This window comes from Gymnodraco acuticeps, unplaced genomic scaffold, assembly GCF_902827175.1.
Source record: "Gymnodraco acuticeps unplaced genomic scaffold, fGymAcu1.1, whole genome shotgun sequence".
NCBI classification, from domain to species: domain Eukaryota; kingdom Metazoa; phylum Chordata; class Actinopteri; order Perciformes; family Bathydraconidae; genus Gymnodraco; species Gymnodraco acuticeps.
The window spans coordinates 3,141,623-3,157,548 of NW_022989800.1; the positions used below are offsets into that span (position 1 = coordinate 3,141,623).

General features: G+C 41.0%; 1 protein-coding gene across 4 annotated transcripts in view; it reads right to left on the reverse strand.

Annotated features, from left to right (window-relative positions):
- cdh23 (cadherin-related 23) overlaps positions 1 to 15,926 on the reverse strand; it is a 221,556-nt gene that overhangs the window by 116,718 nt on the left and 88,912 nt on the right. For all 4 annotated transcript variants that reach the window (XR_004569981.1, XM_034226090.1, XM_034226097.1 and 1 more), the window contains exons 7-8: positions 2,023 to 2,217; positions 1,824 to 1,952 (exon numbers count right to left, since the gene is read on the reverse strand). Coding sequence is in view for 3 of the 4 variants with exons in the window: in XM_034226090.1 (XP_034081981.1) it covers positions 1,824 to 1,952; positions 2,023 to 2,217 (324 nt within the window). In the remaining variant the exon portion in view is untranslated. The remainder of the gene's footprint in view (positions 1 to 1,823; positions 1,953 to 2,022; positions 2,218 to 15,926) is intronic.

Consider the following 15,926-nt stretch of genomic DNA (forward strand, 5'->3'; position numbering starts at 1 on the left):
ATAGGAAAATAAAAAAATCTTCTACTCCTTTGTCAAAGTTTTCCAGGGATGACAGGTTGATTGGCTGGACAAAAAGAGAAAGACAGACACGGAGAAACAAACAGCAACTGAGAGGCAGGAAAAAAGGGGGTTTGTGTGTGTGTGTGTGTGTGTGTGTGTGTGTGTGTGTGTGTGTGTGTGTGTATGTGTGTGTGTGTGTGTGTGTGTGTGTGTGTGTGTGTGTGTGTGTGTGTGTGTGTGTGTGTGTGTGTGTGAGAGAGAGAGTGTGTGAGAGAGAGAGTGTGTGCACTCACACCTTTGAGAAATGACCTATGACAGGGATGCAAGTTTGATATCCCTTTACGTGTAAATGTCACGGGCCTTGAGAACAGTTGACACTCGCTCCGTCATGTACGCCCTCGGCTTATCACCGCCAAACACTGCCTAATGGAAATGACACATGCCCATTAGAATAGCATATGAGTGCATTGAAAGAGTGTGCGTGTGTGTGTGTAAAAGCGGCAGTGTTGGCCTGTAATGGTGCGTCTTCCCCGTTAATCTGTTGTAGGGTCAGAGGGCTCTGTAACAGATTTTGGTTGCACTCCTACCGTGATCAAGTACTTACATTTTTCAGTAATAGGATTAAACAGTGCCCCCTACTGTTAGAGGCAAGACCTACAAGACTCCCGGGCAGTCTTACTGAGGCTTAGCGCTGCTCAACTAATGTGACAAATCTGGAATCCACTCACCAATGTCAACTTTGTGTTCTGACGTAAAACACTGCTCCTTTTAACTTTCTCTTCTTTAGCACGCCATCTAACTTTTTCCTAATTTCATTACCCCAAACATCTCCCTCACATTCTACCCCCACTTACAGATTCCCCTCCTCCCCCTCCTCTTCCTCCTGTTGTGACCTTCCTGGTGACAGTTGATGAATCAGAGAATCGGGGAGACACCGGGCGTCGACAGTCACGCCCCGTTAATATGCATGCAAATGTCGCACTTGACATTTCTACTACAGTGCGTGCAGGCCGGGGACGAGGGGTATTCGGTGGGGAGGTGGTGGTGCTGAGGGTAGAGGGCTAGTCAGGGGAGATACTTTAGTGAGAGTCAAAATAAAACTGATAGAGACAGAGAGAACAGAAATAAGGATGGACAGCATTATGCCCCTGTGTGTAATTCCCTCTCTACGAGTGGAAACATCAATAGCCGGACAATTAGCCACCTGGGAACAGAGTTTAGAGGGCTGAGTCAGGGGACTGAACATAATGGTTTACAGGGAAAACAGACACTCAGTGTATCAGATAGACATTACAAACCTACTTGCAATAAAGACACAGGTAGGGTCACGGCAAGACTCCCCTGCTTAGTACTTCCTCCAATGCAAAGACTTCATGCTTCACACACATGCAGCAGTATGAGCATGAGGCAGCATGGGGAGATAAATCCTATAGCCCCCAGTGACCTTTGCTGGAGGCCTCACATCCCTGAAGCAGAACTGTAAATCTCCCGCAGTAATTACAGACTCTAACACCCGCAGTGCTGTATGTAGGGGCAGAATTTGGGTGTGTGTGAGGTGAGACATCCAGCCCCGATAATAACTCAGGCCTCGATTTTTAACCACGTTTCTCTTGCACCCGCTCCAAACACCTCCTGAATAATCAAAGAGGAGTATGAACATGCGACAGGAGGAGCTTGGGATGAGCAATGAGGTCAAAAATAAGTGGAATATGTTGGCAATAGAGAAGGATGAGAGAGGAAGAAACGGATAGATTCACATAAAAGCTGCATGGATAGAATAAAAGCTGTGGATGTGTGGAGTTAGTTGGGATTGTAATACTGACCAGAGGCACGTCCTCCTCTATGTTGGTGCTGTAGGGCAGGTTAGTGAAAATGGGGTCCATGTCCTGGACATCAGTGATGGTGATGGCTAAGTTGGCCAACCGGGACAGGGGTCTCGCTTTGTCTTGATCCTGAGAAAACAGAAGAGTATTCAGTATGTGTCAAAAGTGGACAGGGATTGTCTTGTATGTGTATGCTCACCGTGGCATTGACAGTGAGCTGGTATGCTGAGGTGGTCTCGTAGTCCAGGGGCTTGGTGACGGTGACGGTGCCCCGGGCCCCGTCGATGGAGAAGAAGGGAGAAGGGGGCTGAAAGGAGAAGAGAACGCTGCCTCCTGTGCCCTGGTCTGGATCTGTGGCGTTCACCATGAACACTGATCTGCCCACATGTGTGTTCTGAAACACACATTCAACACAGTATTAGTATACTGACAAACAGCATGATGGACAATATCGAAATACATGCCTGGATTTACACTCTAATGGAATATCTTTATTGCCAACATGTTCAGGGTGTCAAATTATGACCTTTGTGTGGTTTACACAAAAGCCTTACTACATAGCCATCCATCAGGACTTAATTAAGTCATCATTTAAGGATCACAATGTCTCAGTTTTCACAGTAATGTTCAAATCCTTACCCTGCATTAATGTGCTTGAATCAAGTCCGCAAATAGAAAGGCCATCTTTCTGTATAAATAAAAGCAGTGATTTACTTTGCTGTTCCAACCACTTGTAATGTGTTATGGCCATTGGCAATTCAATTCTCCAAATGGCAAATTGTAGAGAGAAAAATGTATGTTCTTATTCCAAATGGACAAAAAAGTGAAGATATAACACAGTTGAATCAAACTGCCTCTGAAGTTCTATACTTCTCACTCAAAGGAACAGTTTCCCACAAAATTAAAATGCAGTCAATCGCTCACATCTACACATTAAGTGAGATTTGTAGGACTACAGTCTCGAGCTGGGCGATGTGCAGCCGCAGCATCAGAGCTACAAAAACCCTTTGACCATGCTGCAAGATCTTTTGGAGAATAAAAAGGAAATTTGCATCTCTGAAAAGTCTGTCACATTACGATTTATGTTCAAAGGGTTCAAAGAAGGCTGAGGTGAGGCCATGGTGTTATATTGATGTGTGGGGGTCCAACAAACCTAACTGGAACCTTGAATGCCACTGTATGGGTGTCAAAAAAATAATGACAACATTTTCATTTTGAACTGAACTTTTCTCATTGCCTTTCGTGCATGGAGACGGTTTCAGATGTGACCATAGCCAGCAGGCAGCAGAGTTTAATTTGGCCACACAGGATATGGCATCTCAGTTAGACATAACGTTTGTTGCATTGTGACTGCCTCTGATAAAACAGATTTTACTCTCACAATAGTGCACCTTCGATGGTGTGGGATATTCAACTGTCAAAAATATATTTCTCCAACCTTGTTTTCTGAAAATATAAGCGTTGCCTCTCTGTTTACCTCCCAACATTGTTTTGGATGTCTAAAAGCAAGAAAAAAAAGTCAAGAAATGTCATGCCATGTCAGAGTACGGTCTGTCTTGGTCATAGTCAGTGTGGAAACCCGGTGGAGAAATCAGGAGGCCATATAAATAAACAGTCCCCAGGTAGAGAAGCTTGTCGGTAAGTTTGAGGAACATTCTTATTAATTGGAATTTTATCTCAAAGCAGCCACACACACACAATTAATAAGAAATATAAATGCCTACAGATAGAAGAAAAAAAAAGGTTGTACTGGAGCACGAGAGGTATTCTAGCTGTATAACTGGAAGGAAACACTCGCACGAGGCTCCTGTTCTCCCAATCTCACCCCATTAGCACATGTAGTACATGGTGTCATATCTTGGAGCAGGGATTGATATTCAGGGTAATTTATGGAGCCAATTTTCCAGGTAAGATGCCAAGGCTGTGCTTTGAATTAAAAAGTAATATTGCGTCCCAGTAATTTACCGGGAAGTGTGTGAGAAAGAGACTCTTACACACTCACCTGCGCCCACACACAGTTCAGAGTGTGTTACCTTGTTTACTGGGGGGAAGTGCGTGACCACATAGGGGGGCCATGGTGCTGAATGGAGCTGGGCCCTGAGCCAAAGATTAAGTGACACACAGAAAGAGAGCAGTTGACCCCACAGTCTGTCTGCACAGGTGTCAAGAGGGTGCGTTTGCATGTGTATGTGTGCATGCAAACTTTTACTATTGAGTATAAATCTGTGTTTGTTTGAATTTTTGGTTTAGTATGTTCATTTGCTGACAGTGCCTGTGGACGTAAGTTTCAAGGGATTTGTTTCATGTGTGTGTTTAGATCTTTTAACCCACTGCACTCTGAAGGGCAGGGGTTCATCACCTCAATTTAACAGCAAATTAAGGCCAACTGCCTCTGTCTGCATGACTTTATATTACAGCTGCTGCACATTCACTGCCTTGGTTGCCCTGCCTCTGCCTTTCTTCTCGCTCGATTTCCCTCCCCTAACATCCTCCCATTGGTCTCTACACATGCATGAGCAGTGCTGGAAACTGGTCTGTCTAACCAGATTAAGCAAGATGGCCACATGGGAATTGAGGGACAGAACGAGGAGAGAGATCAAGTGCTGTAGCTGCAGGGGAAGTCGAGGAGAGCAACAGATGCCAAAGAGAGAAACAGATATCAAAGGGCTCCATTTCTCAACATGGCACCAGAACACCAGTTGTGGCACAGGTCAATTCTGAGAATAAACTATTTTTGGATTAAAATAATCAAATTTGCTAGTCAGAATTGATGCTTTTAGAGATGTTTTTTTGCCAATACTGGTACTGGAACAGAAACGTTCTGCAGGATATGCAAAGATGTATACATCTCACCTTGTCTTTCTTGACATGCTTGGTTTTCCTGTTTCAGGTGAGTCTGACTACTGTGTCAGTGTGTAGTGGTTGGCAAATTCACTTTAACGTGTTTCCACTGCACTATTTCTTAATGCTCTTAAAGTCTTTCATTTGTGTAAAGCACTTTGAATTGCCTTGTGTTGAAAGGTGCTATATAAATAAACTTGCCTTGCCTTTCTACAGTACGACACTGGTGGTCCTTGAGAATGATTGCCTGTATACACTCACTGTAGAAAAACGTGCTTGTCCTTCAGACTTTGTTAAGAAACAGGTCAGCTCAACTAGCGAGTAAAAATGTGTTGATATTTTTTCAGAATTTCTCTTCCTGCTTAGCACACAAAAATCTGTCATCAAGTTTAATAACAGAAAAGGGGTCTATAGAGATGGGACAGAAGACAAGAAGGTAGGAAGCTTTGTCTTACTGATATGATGTCAAACCATTTTTTTGAGGAGAGAACCAGGAATGACAAAAGGTGCAGCTAAAGCAAACCTTACCGGTAGTTGCATAGCTAAGGAACAAAGTTACTAATCCACAATAATAATGGTTTAAACATCTAAGCTGCATTCCTCTGATATTTGTATTGAGCTTGTTAAGTTGTCTGCTCACGAGAGAACTGAAAACACCTGTAAAAGCTACCCCAAAGCCTGCAGCTTGATGGTGCACAGCTTCACATTATATGGAGAAAAATACACAAGATCTTACTCTGAATAAATGAAATCTATTAAATATTCCTGTTTGGGCTTGTTTGTGTAAGTACACATCTGTACGTGTCTGGCATGGGTGTCTGCTTTATCAACTTTGCTTTGATGTCATGGAGGCAGTTAGATAGTTTAGCATTAGGTTTGTGTCTGTGTGTGTAGGATGTGATCTGGAAGTGTGTGGAAAAAGTGTGTGATATGACATATATTTTCCCTCCCCTAAAGCATGCCGGGTTCTATCTCGCTTCACAGCAGCCTGGGAAACAATGACTCATTAACACCTCCCACTGTCAAATGCCACAAGGTTAAATACAAAAAAGTGTTACACACTGGAATAAGTAAACACTCACACACACCAGTTTTGATCTACCGGATTTGACAGTGCTGAGGTGTTCAAAGCAGTTTGTGCAACAACAGTTCAAAGCTTTGCTCAGATGACCAAGTCTGTGTCAGTGTGCCAGTTGTGGTACTTCAGAGATGTGTGTGTGTGTGTGTGTGTGTGTGTGTGTGTGTGTGTGTGTGTGTGTGCATGTGCGTGCGTGGATCATATTTCTACTTCTATTAGACTCTGGATGCTCTGATGTCTGCAGAATCACAACATAACCATTACCCGTTCACCTTATTTATGTTTATCTTGTTTTCCCTTTATTCCCCTGAAAGGCTTTGAAGGTCAAAATGCTCTGTTTGGATAAGCGGCGCATTTCAATACTAAGAGAAAAGCCATAAAGCAACCTATTTAAACAGTGAGGTCATGAAGTGCTTACGGATCATTTCTATGCATTTCAGCAATCCACCACTACAGAGAGCACACTGCAGGCCTTCTGGTAATGAGAGAGCAATAACTATCAAACATAGTCATAGACAGTCTTCTGGTTGGCCTTTTGTAATTTCCATTGGATCTCAATAGCCTCACCATGAGGCCATTGATTGGACCAGTGTGATGCAGATTACAAGTCAATGTGGGTGACTGGGTGCAAAATGCAAGGCGATGAATCCCCATTTTTTATTATCCTATAAGACTGTCCAATTACTTCTCCATAAATGAGTTACACAATAAACAATATCCAGCAGGGCTTGGCTAGACCAGGGGCCGCTAAACTGGATAACACTGCATGCTAGTTGAGAAGCACTGAATGTGTCACTTCCTCTTCTTTTTCACACGTGCAGAAGTCAATTATTTAGCCATGGCTCATTTTCCTATATACACTTTGATTGGGCTTTGTAGCTTTTGAATACATGGCGGCTATTTCCTATGGGAAGCAGAATATTAAGTGGTGAGACCGTTGGAGAGGGATGAAGAGTTCCCCGCTGTGTCTTATCTGAAGTGCTCTGCAGGAATCGCCCTCTTCTACCTCTGAGAGCTACTACTTACAGTATAGAAGGAGAAGAAGCAGTGAGATGTATTGTAGAGTACATAGAGAAAGCTATAGAGACAGAGATTTAAAGCGAGAACAAACTGTGTTTACTGGAGTCTAATCAGCCCCCTTGTGTTATGAACCTTATTCATTCAAATTCTGCCATTACTTACACTTACACTCAAGAATGATGCAATATACTGTACATTACTGATTTGCAATCAATGAGAAAAGCTGACTTACTGAAGTGTTTTCAAACTCAGTATATTGGCAAATACTTACAGGCACATACAATTATAATCAATGTCCTATGAATCCAAATACATTGTAAGAAGTCCTTGAAGTCCAAGGAACTCTCAATAGATTTAAATTGTGTAAATGCACAGGTCCATGGAGAACTTTAGGAATTGCTACATCCCATTAGCACTGTGGGCATCATTGGGTAAAGGAAAAATCTGAAAACACAATCATTATTCCGAATGCTGGCCCTTTAATGACAGTGGGTAAATACGCAATAAGGGCATTGTTCAGGAGTGTCCCTTTGCAGTCACTTGGCAAGACAGAAGTCACTGCAGCTGTAACAGCCCCATAGAAGGTTACAGAATGAAAGGAAATATTCTCTGGTATGATGAGACAAAATATGTAACTTGTTTGCCTGAATGCCAAGTTCCACATCATGCCCCCTTAATTCTGGTGCTTTACTACTTGCTTGGGGGATGGATTCTTCTTAGGGGCGGAGTTTGATCCTTAAAGACTTACTCCAGAATGCAGTCAACCAAAATGTCGTTTCAGTATATGGAGTCACAGAGTGAAGACAACACTAGATATTTAAATGCTCTTTGGAGGCCCCTAGAGTGAACCCAAATGAAAACAGTAGGAGACAACAATAGCCCACTGAGCACTCCAATGTCCTAATTGATGGATCTTGATGGATTTGCAAGGGAAAATTGCATTATAAATAGGTATACCTAGGAAGACCAATGCAGAAGAGGAAATTGCTGCCAATGATGGTTCTACAAAGTAATAAATGGCCTGATATTATGTATTGTATTTACTGTATACGTGATGTATTAGTTTTAACTAACTTAGGAGTTACAAGACTGTCAAAAAATTATGATAAAAAAAACCCAGAAGACTGAGAAAAAGGAAGACAGTGAGTGAAGGCAGCAAGAGCATGGATAAGAGTGTATGAAAGTGAAGGCATGCCACTAACAGTCATGCGACATGTATAATAAAGGCAGTCTCTATTCACTTAACTGTGCCTCTGCTGTATACTATGGTGGTGTTTGCACTGCTGTCTCTACAGCCTGGATTGAAGGAAGCTGCAGAGTGTTGTTCATGTACGCCAGATTCCTGGTTCAATATGACATCTGGGCCCTGGAGAGCCAAAGGCTGGCAAGACCTCAACACTACATGGCCCATGTTTTATCTGGGACCTGGAGGGATGACAGGCCGAAGTCCTCTGAGGGCTGAAGCTTTACGGTAATGGATTCCAGTGGTTAAACCTCAACTCCCTCCTCTAGGGAGTCCTTGAGGGAGTATTCACAATTGTGTTAGTTGATACTCTGTCCAACAACAACCATTCAATTCATTTATACATCACTTTAGTGGTGGGAAACTGAAGCCAGATTCACTCATACGCCTGTGTGAAGGTAAATTATGCTCTTCAGGTCCACAAGCTAAAAGCCCCAAATAAGTGCATGATTTGTTCAAAACATTATGCAAATTACCAAAACACAATGCTTGCAATGGAGTAATTAAGTTGTGGGTGAAAGCAAAGTGAGAGGAGACAGCTAAATATAGAAAAAGAAAATGTTATTACGAAATCATATTTTTCTTAGAAACAAGAGTCATTATCAGCCTGAATGTGAAACATCAGGGGTTTATGAGGAAATGATAAACATCTTAGCATGTAGCTTTTACTCATTAAAATCGTCCAAAAGTAACACCTTTTACTTTGCACTTTCCCTTCTCTCTAAGGACATGTAGATTGGTCTCCATCAGCTATAAAGTTAATGCATAATGCTTGATTTTTTAGCATGGAGGATAAATACAGCTGTTAGTATTCTCCTAGTCATCTGCTAAGTGCATATTGGATACATCCATTTCCATTTTTGACAATCATATTCATTCATTCAAACTCAAGTTCATTCTTCACCCAAAAACATTACCCAAAAATGAGTAATATTTCACATCCATGCCAGCATCCCTCTCCATGCTCAAGTACTTAATTTGTTTGGGATTTGCTTATCTATGAAATGTATTACAACAAAGATGCTATTGATTTTGTGCTAAGGAAAATGTCACAATCGACCTGATTTTTCTTACCAGACAGTCCACAGATTGTTGATACAAAAGCTTGCTTTCTGATGAATACTTTAATGTTTTATTGATTGTGGCGGTGACAGAATGAGTTTATTTACCAATGAATGAAACAAGAGACATGGAACCTTAATGAACCATACTTGTACCTAAATGTAAAACTTGTCTTTAGTTGTTTCAATGTTCAAGCTTGAGTGTGCCTGTTTAATCACTTTATGAGTGCCTTATGAGTGTATTGACCCACCTCAATAACAAACTCCCACCACCGCTTACCGTAATGTTCTCCTTGTAAGGCAAGGCAAGGCAATTTTATTTATATAGCACTTTTCAGCACGTGGCGATTCAAAGTGCTTTACAGATTAAAAGCAAACGACATTTAAGAACAAATACAGCACAAATACATTATTAAAAAGGCATTTAAAAACAGTCATAATAAGCAAAGGTAATGAAATAAATTAAATAAATAAACACAGCACGTACAGAATACATGACTGAAAAAGCATACTGTAGTGTGAGTATGGGCAGCTCAATTAAAAGCAGCGGCAAATAGGTGCATTTTTAGTCGGGATTGAAAAATAGGAAGTGTTTCGGCGGACGTGCTCGATTTAGGCAGTTTGTTCCAAATTGTTGGGGCACAATAACTAAAAGCTGCTTTTCCATGTTTAGTTGTTATTCTCGGAACAGAGAGCAGACCCGACCCAGAAGACCTGAGACTCCTGGATGCTTCATAGTGATGGAGTAGGTTGTCTATATACCTCGGTCCTAAGCCATTTAGTGATTTAAAAACTAGCAGTAGTATTTTAAAATCAATTATTTGGCAGACTGGAAGCCAGTGTAATGATCTCAGAACCGGAGTGATGTGATCCATTTTTCTAGTGTCAGTGAGTACTCGAGCAGCAGCGTTCTGAATCAGCTGCAGCTTTCTGATAGATTTTTTAGTGAGCCCTGTGAATACACTATTGCAGTAGTCGAGTCTACTGAAAATAAAAGCATGGACAAGTTTTTCTAAATCCTGTTGCGACATTAGTTTTTTAATCCTTGATATATTCTTCAGGTGGTAGTATGCAGACCTAATAACTGTTGTAATGTGACTTAAAATTCAGGTCTGAGTCCATCACTACACCTAGATTTCTTGCTTTGTGAGCTATTTTGTAGTCTGCCGACTGAAGCTCTGTGATTACTTTTAATCGGTCCTTCTTTGCTCCAAAAACAATGATCTCAGTTTTTTGTTTGTTTAATTGGAGAAAGTTCTGAGTCATCCAGTCAGTGATGTGCTCAATGCACTTGCTCAGTGTTCTAATCGGAAAATAGTCTCCCGGTGTGATTTTAAAATACATCTGGGTGTCGTCTGCATAGATGTGATAGCTTAGATCGCTCTTTTTAATAATTTCAGCCAGAGGTAGCATATACATATTAAAAAGCAAAGGTCCTAAGATGGAGCCTTGAGGAACCCCGCATGACATATTTACCAGGGTTGATTTGTAATTGCCTGTTGAGACAACGTTTGTTCTGTCCTTCAAGTAGGAGCTAAACCAGTTTAGAGCTGTTGCTGAAACTCCCACCCAGTTTTCAAGATGGTCTAACAATATGTTGTGGTCAACAGTATCAAAGGCAGTGCTGAGATCTAATAATACTAACACTGATATTCTGCCACTGTCTGTGTTCAAATGGATGTCATTTAAGACCTTTACAAGTGAAGTCTCAGTGCTGTGGTTAGGTCGAAAGCCCGACTGAAACACATCAAAACCGTCAGTTAAAAACATGAAATTACTCAACTGTTGAAAAACTGCTTTTTCAATCAATTTGCTTAAAAAGGGAAGGTTTGATATTGGCCTGTAATTATTCATTATGGTTTTGTCTAGGTTATGCTTTTTTAGGAGCGGTTTAATTATTGCAGTTTTCAGGGCCTGTGGAAATACACCTGATTGAAGAGACTTGTTTACTATGTGTAGTATATCTGAGGCCAAGCAATGAAAAACAGTTTTGAAAAATCCTGTCGGGATGATGTCGAGGCTACAGGAGGAGGATTTCAGATGTTGGATAATGTCTTCCAGGTCTTTAGCATTTATCAGACGGAATTGTGACATGGTGTCTGAATTGATTTTAGGTGGACACAGGGACAGTACATTTGCTGTACCTGATGCAGAGGCACTGACTGCCTGTCTAATTTGCATGATTTTGTCAGTGAAGAAGGAGGCAAAATCATTGCACGCACTGGTGGATAGAAATTCTGAGGTTATCGACACTGGAGGGTTTGTTAGTCTGTTGACGGTAGCAAACAAGGCACGTGAGTTGTTTTTATTTTTGGTAATGATGTCAGAGAAGAAAGACTGTCGTGCCTTTTTTATTTCCTGATTATAGAAACCGAGTTTCTCTTTATATATTTCCAAGTGAACCTGGAGATTTGTTTTTCTCCACCTGCGTTCAGCTTTTCTGCACTCAGTTTTTGCTGTTCTCACAGCAAAAAGTTATTGAAGTAGCCTAGCTGAAAAACACACATTTCTACCAGTGATATAAAATGACATTGTCCAAGGGCAGTACAAGCCTGCTGAAAAATGGTCTTCTAATCACTAGATTTTGGTATATCAAATATACACTTACAATGTAATAATTGACAAACGCTGTTTAGATGATGTCTCACCACATAACTAGATCTGAAAGAAGTTTATCAATCAACTAACTAATTAACTGACCAATGATTAACTAATCCACTGTCTAAAATACTATCCTTACACCCTGTTATCAGAAGACTTAAACATCCTGGAAAGTTCTGCTGCATCTTTCAGTTAATTTATTGAAAATAAAGCGGGAAAAACTCATTCTTTGGAATGCCATTTCTGCTATGTTAAGTCAACTTGACTTTTTGTTCTACCTGTTAAAGGCCATGGCCGACCGACTTTTGAGCACAATGCTCTGCTCTTATTTTGTCAGAAATGTTAAAGACATGGTGATTTTGCAGGGGCAGCGCCCAGGCTTCGGCCCCCTGCTGCTCACAGCTCCAGAGGTCCAGCTGCTCGCTACAATAGAGCCATGATTACACCTACACAGCTCGCAGGGTTCTCAGTTCCTCCCCGGCTGTCTGCTCTCCGCTTCCAACCCAGCAGGCATGTGATTGTACCAGCGTCACTCACCCTTTCACTGCCTGCCTCTGATAACCTATGGCCCTCTGTCACTGCCTCCCACATGTAGCGCCTTCTCACACTGCGGCTGGCTTTATTCTGACCTAAAATATGTGAGGGAATGTATTGCCAATCAGATGAAAGGGAAGCTATATAATTAAGTGAGAGCTAATTAAAGTAAAAATATATAAACTAGAAAGACTTTATACATGTGTTACCAGCTACTTGAACCTGGTGATTTAGATCTAACGGGTAAAACAAACTTTGACTACAGCTTCACTTTCAGCCAGTGGCAAATGTAATGGTACTGGTAGACTGTGAGTGCCAACACACTCCATGTTGTCTAGATACAATAAACAGCAAGCAACACAAATTAGGTAAAGAAATAGCATTTCACTTTGCCTTATGAAATGTATGGTCTGCTTAGTTTTATATGGTTCCTTGTTGTGTGTTATTGCTTACAATACATGTCCCTTTAAAAGCTAAGATAAATGTTGACCAGACTTCATTATGATATACATATTGTGGTGTTAAAACTATATAAATGGACAAAACTGCTTATCTTAAAGTGGTTGTTTCCTTAAGAAGTCATTTGTTAAATAATTTAGACTACATTTAAGTATTTTAAGTAAGTATAGTTTTCCTATTAGAGCAACAATCCTTACTGCTACACAAGTTACTAAACAGTGAGCACAAAACTGAATATGTCAATATACAGTTTATATGTTTGTGATAGTGATCTCTTAACAAATCACTATCACACACATCACACACATCACACAATTAACCTAGTATATAGGTGAGGTCAGGGCGACAGTAATGATTTCACACTGTGCAGCTTTGATAGAGATGCTGAAGCAGGTGATTCACGAGAACCCTTAAATTAATCATAGAGGTGACACACAAAGCCATATATCACATTTGAAATTAGCTTATCAATAATTCACTTGTATTGAAACAAGACTAAGTGTCCTTCATCTGCAAGTTCTCCAACAGTAAGTGGGGGAAAATTATACAAAAATGATTTATACTCTGCTGAAAAAAAAAGCTAGAGTGCGGTTCAGCTTCCTTTGAAATAAACATGCATCTAGTATGTATCGAAATTATGTTTGGGAACTGTGTTAACAATATGATAAAGCACATTATCCCAAATATTGCTCACAGTACAATGGCTTTGGGACATGCCAGAGATGCTGATGCCAAACAGACCTCCCCTGCAGAACTGTGTGTACCATACCAAGCTTATCAACATCTCTAAACAGCTTAAGCACTTGTATTTGGAGAAAACAGGCTTGTGGTTTAACATTGAGTATTTTCTGGACCAGACATTTCTCTGGTAAAAATGAGCCCTCAGGCCAAAGGGGTGTAGTAAACATTTGAAATCATGAAGCAATAACATCCACACACCAATAAGACTGCCTTTCTGGTGGAAAAACTGGAGTCTGTCATTATAATTCCACTCATGGCAACCGTTTCTTTAAAGCCCATGCTGTCCCGGTGGCCCAGAGCTGCAGTCCTCTTGCATGTACCTGGGATATCGCGCTGGATACTGTGCTTGGGGTTGAGGTGGAGGTATGAAACCCATCTCATAAAGCCCTTCAATCTTTGAAGCCCCAGTGGTAAAGCCTAGGTGGCTGATGCCATCATTGCAGCCTGAGTGTTGAATTGTATCTTGACCTCAGTTTGAGGTAAGAGACAGTCTGCCTGAGTGACAACAAGCAATCTGCTGATAGCTGTGCCTATCAGTAGTTGAACTCCAATGGAATGATGCAGCCTTGGAAGAGAGATTGCTATGAAGCTTTATTTTGAAACTGAGGGATAGCAGCTGTGCAAGCTCTCATTGTGTTTTGTACAAGAATTTGGAAAGATAAGACTGTCTATGGTCAAAACTCCAGCAGCTTGAACAAAATACAATTCTGGGTAAAGAAAGCGCTGCAAATGGAGGTAAATTAATAAACCTTTTAGACAGACAGAAATAGAAGAAACACCTTGCTATTGCACGCCATTATGTAAATCAAGTGAAGATCCCTGGATTTTGATCAGTCCCTGATAGTAAATTCTCAAACAACCTTATCAAGTCTACAGCCGAAATGAATGCAATTTTAAAAAGAACAGAGAGAGTGTTCTGAGGGAAATGGGGTGTTGATAATGTTGCAACTGTTGCAATGAAAGGCACTGCTACTTGTAAACTGTCTCGTCCCCACATGAAGACTAGTCTCACTTAATGCAAAACTAAAAAGGTGTGTCAGAGCAATCGGCATCAATTAGACAAAGGAATCAAATTTGCAAAAGGTTTAAAGAGGCTTTATCCTTGTTATTTTCTAATCTAGAGCACATTTCTGTTCAATAAGATATGGTCATATGATATTTCTTGACTTCACCAGCTGATAAGGATTTGTATTGCTGTGATTCTTCTGTTTCTGGCTTGTGAGTGCCTCTCTGTGTCTGTGTTTGTGACCGCCTTGGGGAATCCAGTGGGGGCATCAGTCACAAAAAGCCAGCCAGTTCTCTACACTTCCATTTTGCTTTTCTTTTTTCCCCTCCCATCTAAGAATTTCTGTAGTGATGGTGCAAATGGCAGTGAGATTGAAAAAGGCTGATCTGTAATGGAGTGAAGTGCCCAGCCTTTAAAGAGACTAATAGCCACTACAAATGAGAGTAAGTGATCGCAGGTTGGAACCATCCGTATTTCCAATCTGATGTCCGTGTGTGTCATTCTGTAGCTTTTTTATTGGATTATGATTGGTCTTGTCAGAAAATCAATTTCTCCACTGACTGGATTGGCAATATTGTTTATGCCACACTCAGATGCCATTCATTTCTCTTTCCCTTTTCTAACAGCAGTTAGACTGTTCCTGGAAATTCACTTGACCTCCTGTACCCAATGACTTTCTGTTAAACTGGTCATGAAAACATAATTCAATACATAATATGGAGTAAGTCTTTGTGTACAGTACAGAAACTGATGGCGAAAATATCTTAAATTATAAACTCCTTTCATTCCAGCTTGCTCGTGCACTGCTGTCCATTCTGGGGCCAGGCTGAGCGATGGGCCATTTTCTGGAGAAGCACTCAGACGAACAAAATGATTCCACACCAACAGACAGGGAGAGGGTCCACTTTTCCAAGGCAAGGACAGCCTATCAATTGGTGTGTGTTTGTGTGTGTGCTTGTGTGTGTATTCATTATGTCATGTGTTCCTGTTCTCAGATTTAGCTCCAGATGTAGCACTTTTTGTTAAGAGTGGCAATTTTGTGTGGTTCTCGCACTAAACTCATTTAGTATTACTTAAAGGTGGGGTAGGTAAGTTTGAGAAACCGGCTCGAGATACACTTTTTGTTATATTCCATGGAATGCTCTTAACATCCGATAGCAATGAATATCTTAAGTGCTTTGACAAAAAATCCATTAAAAAACGTAATCTGTGGAAGCCGTAGTACTGTAAAAAGCATGACCAATCATTTTAGCCGGCCCGGCTAAAATAACTGGATGGCCAACCTGCCTGTCAGCCTTCCATCTGTGCACAAACTTACCTCGTGCCCTCATTGGTCATGTGCGTGTTTGTGTGTGTTGGAGGAGGGGCTCTGTGAGGAAGTGGCAGATTTTTTCCGGCTGTGTATTTTCAAATTCTAGCGCACTCAAGCTGGTTTCTCCAAAATTACCTACCCCACCTTTAAAATAAAAAATACATGCATGTGCATGAATACGTAAAGAAGTATATTTGATTGTTTGAA